General features: G+C 48.9%; 1 protein-coding gene across 1 annotated transcript in view; it reads left to right on the top strand.

The window, feature by feature from the left end:
- The window catches only part of LOC131207266 (A disintegrin and metalloproteinase with thrombospondin motifs 9), a 36,386-nt gene continuing 33,232 nt past the window's right edge, over window positions 1–3,154 (top strand). The window contains exons 1-4 of the mRNA XM_058199877.1: window positions 1–52; window positions 206–421; window positions 563–732; window positions 816–956. Coding sequence (XP_058055860.1) covers window positions 1–52; window positions 206–421; window positions 563–732; window positions 816–956 — 579 coding nt within the window. The remainder of the gene's footprint in view (window positions 53–205; window positions 422–562; window positions 733–815; window positions 957–3,154) is intronic.

Here is a 3,154-nt window from a genome sequence, read left to right on the forward strand (position 1 = left end):
ATGAACCAATTTTCCGCCCATCCTGATCCCTTTCTCGACCCACAACATTTGAGTAATTTGAAGATGACTTTAAGACTATTTTTATCGCGTATATTGAACAACATGTTTTCTGAGCTACAATTTTATACAAAAGGGTTGTTTATTTTTCCAAATATTATTTGCACTCACCTAATGTACTTGTTCTCCTTTTTCGCTCACTTCACAGGAGCAGGAGCATCGACGGTTACCTTGCGGTTACCTCAGTCCAACGGTAGCGATAGCAGCAGTAGAACAGTATCATCAGTATCTGATGGGAGCACTAGTACCAATAGTATTATTAGCGTTAATGTAGGCAAAGACGCATCAATCGAACTAATTAATGTTACAAAAGTGTCCATGCTGCCCCTGCATGACGATGATCTGCTGTACGAATCGAAGGCAGGTGAGTAGCGCCTAACACTTGCTGTTCCCTACAGTTTGAGAATCGGCCCAAGATCGTCCACCAGATTTGGCTGCGGGAAGCAACAGCAGTAAGTAGATTTCGGGCCTGGCGTAACCAGATGGTTTCTTCATTCGATTACAGATTTTTCCGATGGTCAGCGGTGGCCATCCAACATGCACCGGACGAGTGTGTTTCGGAGTATATCATCCAAAATCTGGGATCCCCATCCCGAGTACATTCTGTACGCGTTCGGCCACAACATGCACTTGAAGCTGTGGCACGACGATGAATTTATAACGAAGGATATGAAGGTAATGGAGGGAACACATTTCAGGGTGTCCTCATCGGTTTCGGAATCATCGTGAAGTACAACAAATTCTGATCTGATCTGCAGGTGACTCACATTTGGCCGAATGAAACGCTACGCAAGGAGGAGGACCACATCGAGAGCAAGATGCTGCAGGCCTGCTACTACAAAGGTGTCGTCGTGGGAGATGAATCATCCTCCGTTCAAGTTTCGCTGTGCGATGGCATGGTAAGTTGAGTTCTTCCGTTTTCCTTTCGTGTAGTAACTGTAGCTGGAAGTTGGCGTTCTTTTCTTTACTTCAAATCTATTTCCATTCCCACGGCAACCGGTAGTATCCAGGTAGTGGCGCTAGTAAACAGATGGGAATCGGGTGGGCAAATTTATGCTTCCCATGTTCCACACCTGTTCGCTGGCACCGGCTTGCCCGGCGGCCGGCAACGGGGCTAAGTGTTTGTTTATCATTTGGCAAATCGGTGATTTTTTACTCCTCCCGCGGCGGTTTCGGTTTCATGCGCGGGCCATTAGTAGTGGCCGGCTGCAAATAGCAAGCGCCAAAGGAAAATTCCGCCACGGTGCGGCGGTTCGAGCCTGTGAACGGCAGTCCACGTGCTAGTAAACCGGTCGATACGGTTTGGCTGTCGTTTTAGCCAAGTTCCGCGGGGAGTTTCGGGGCTGCCGCTGACGGATTAATGATCCGCCAAGTTCGGTTCCCGCGCATTGCTCACGATTGCATTGCGCCTACCAGACGGGGCTTGCCTGCCAGATGGCGCCCATGCACTTTCGTTGGTCATTAAATATTTGAAATATTTCTCACCTTTCCACGTGGGCCGAACCGTGTGACGTACACGCGTTAAAAAGTTGTTGAACATGGTGCTGGTGCCATTCGATTCCAACAACGTCTGGCGTACGCGAGACGATTTTGTAGTTACATATGTTGGTAAGGAAAATAGAAATAAATTCGCAAATGCAGCGAAAAGATAGAGAGAATCAGTTTCTGCGTCTGCAGTTGATCGTGTGCCAGATACACCGGCCATCGATTCTGGCACAATCTAAACACCAAGTGCCAGGAGCGTGTTTTGTACTCATTTCCAATGAATTGCCCAAATTATGGCGGCCGCGGTGCACTTGAAGCTGCATCGTGGGGTTGCAAATTCGGTGGTCGGTGTTTACGGCTCTACGCTCAGCCGAGTAGCAAATGGTAGTCAAGACACGCAGGTCCGAGAATAGACGTCTTGCAGACGCCGCCTGGTCAATAGTCTGCCAAACTATTACCCACGCTTCAAACTTGCCGAACCTTTCGGGACGCTGTATATTTGCGTTGGATTGTAAAACTTATGACCTATCGGCAGCACGCCAATCGATAGCCCTTAGCCATCCGAACATTAGCCGTCAGATGTTACAGCGTCCGAGTGATGAGCAGCCGCCTCTTTGCGTCTTAGAACGAATGCCCTCAAAGATAGGACCGAGTTAAATTGCGTGCTACAAACCTAGGTGCCCTTGGACTTTGTTTCGTAATTAAGTCTGCTCCTGCCGCAAAAACACGCCGTGCCCTTGACAATAGCAGATGTTTAATGTAATCAAAAAATCTCACACGATCCCTGACCGCCACACCATACGGCACCGTTACGGTCGGTTGTGGCCGGATCTCAGCTGTTAAAACATTTTGTCACTTCACTCTCGCTGGTAGCATCAAACAGGAAGAAGGCCCTCCGATTCCCGCACGGGGCAGATCGGAAAATCCAAGGGCAGTACACGGCCAATGCATACCCGTGATCCGCGATGAGGAAGTTAAAAATATCTTTTCTCTGTGAGCAACACGATCTATTGAGATGAGGCTCAGTTTGTTTGCTTTTTTGGCTCTTCCCAATGTTATGCTACGATTTTTCACCATTCCCAAAAGATGGTGGTCAAGTATTGTACTCGCTGCGATTTGTTGTTCGGCAACTGTGGCTGTGGTCACTGTGAGCAATAGTTCAACGCCAGAAAGTTTACATTTTGCACAGATTCGTGTTTATTTGCTCGATTTGTCTTTCATTTTTTTTGTTACATTTTCGGGATGCTTCATTTCGTGTGTCCGGGATATGAGTTCCGTAATCAGAAACTGTTGCCACTTCTCAATAGACGTGCACGCACTTCTTGGGAAAGTAGAACTTGATGGTCTTGGTGACCGACTTGCTGCTCATGTCCGGGTTCACTCCCTTGCGGATCTGCTGCTTGAAGAGCTGGGCGACCGAGTCGGTAGCGTCACGGCAGTGGACATCAACGTACTTGGTCTCCTTTTCGACGGCCTTGCACTTGGCAGAGCAGGCCGGAAGCGGGCGGCTGGTGAAGCAGATCTTACCGTCCTTCTCGACGTACTGGGCCTGGTGTTTCACCGCACACTCCTTCTCGGTGTACTCCTGCTTGCCGGCGAAGTACTCGCGCGG

Source organism: Anopheles bellator, chromosome 2 (genome assembly GCF_943735745.2).
Source record: "Anopheles bellator chromosome 2, idAnoBellAS_SP24_06.2, whole genome shotgun sequence".
NCBI lineage: Eukaryota > Metazoa > Arthropoda > Insecta > Diptera > Culicidae > Anopheles > Anopheles bellator.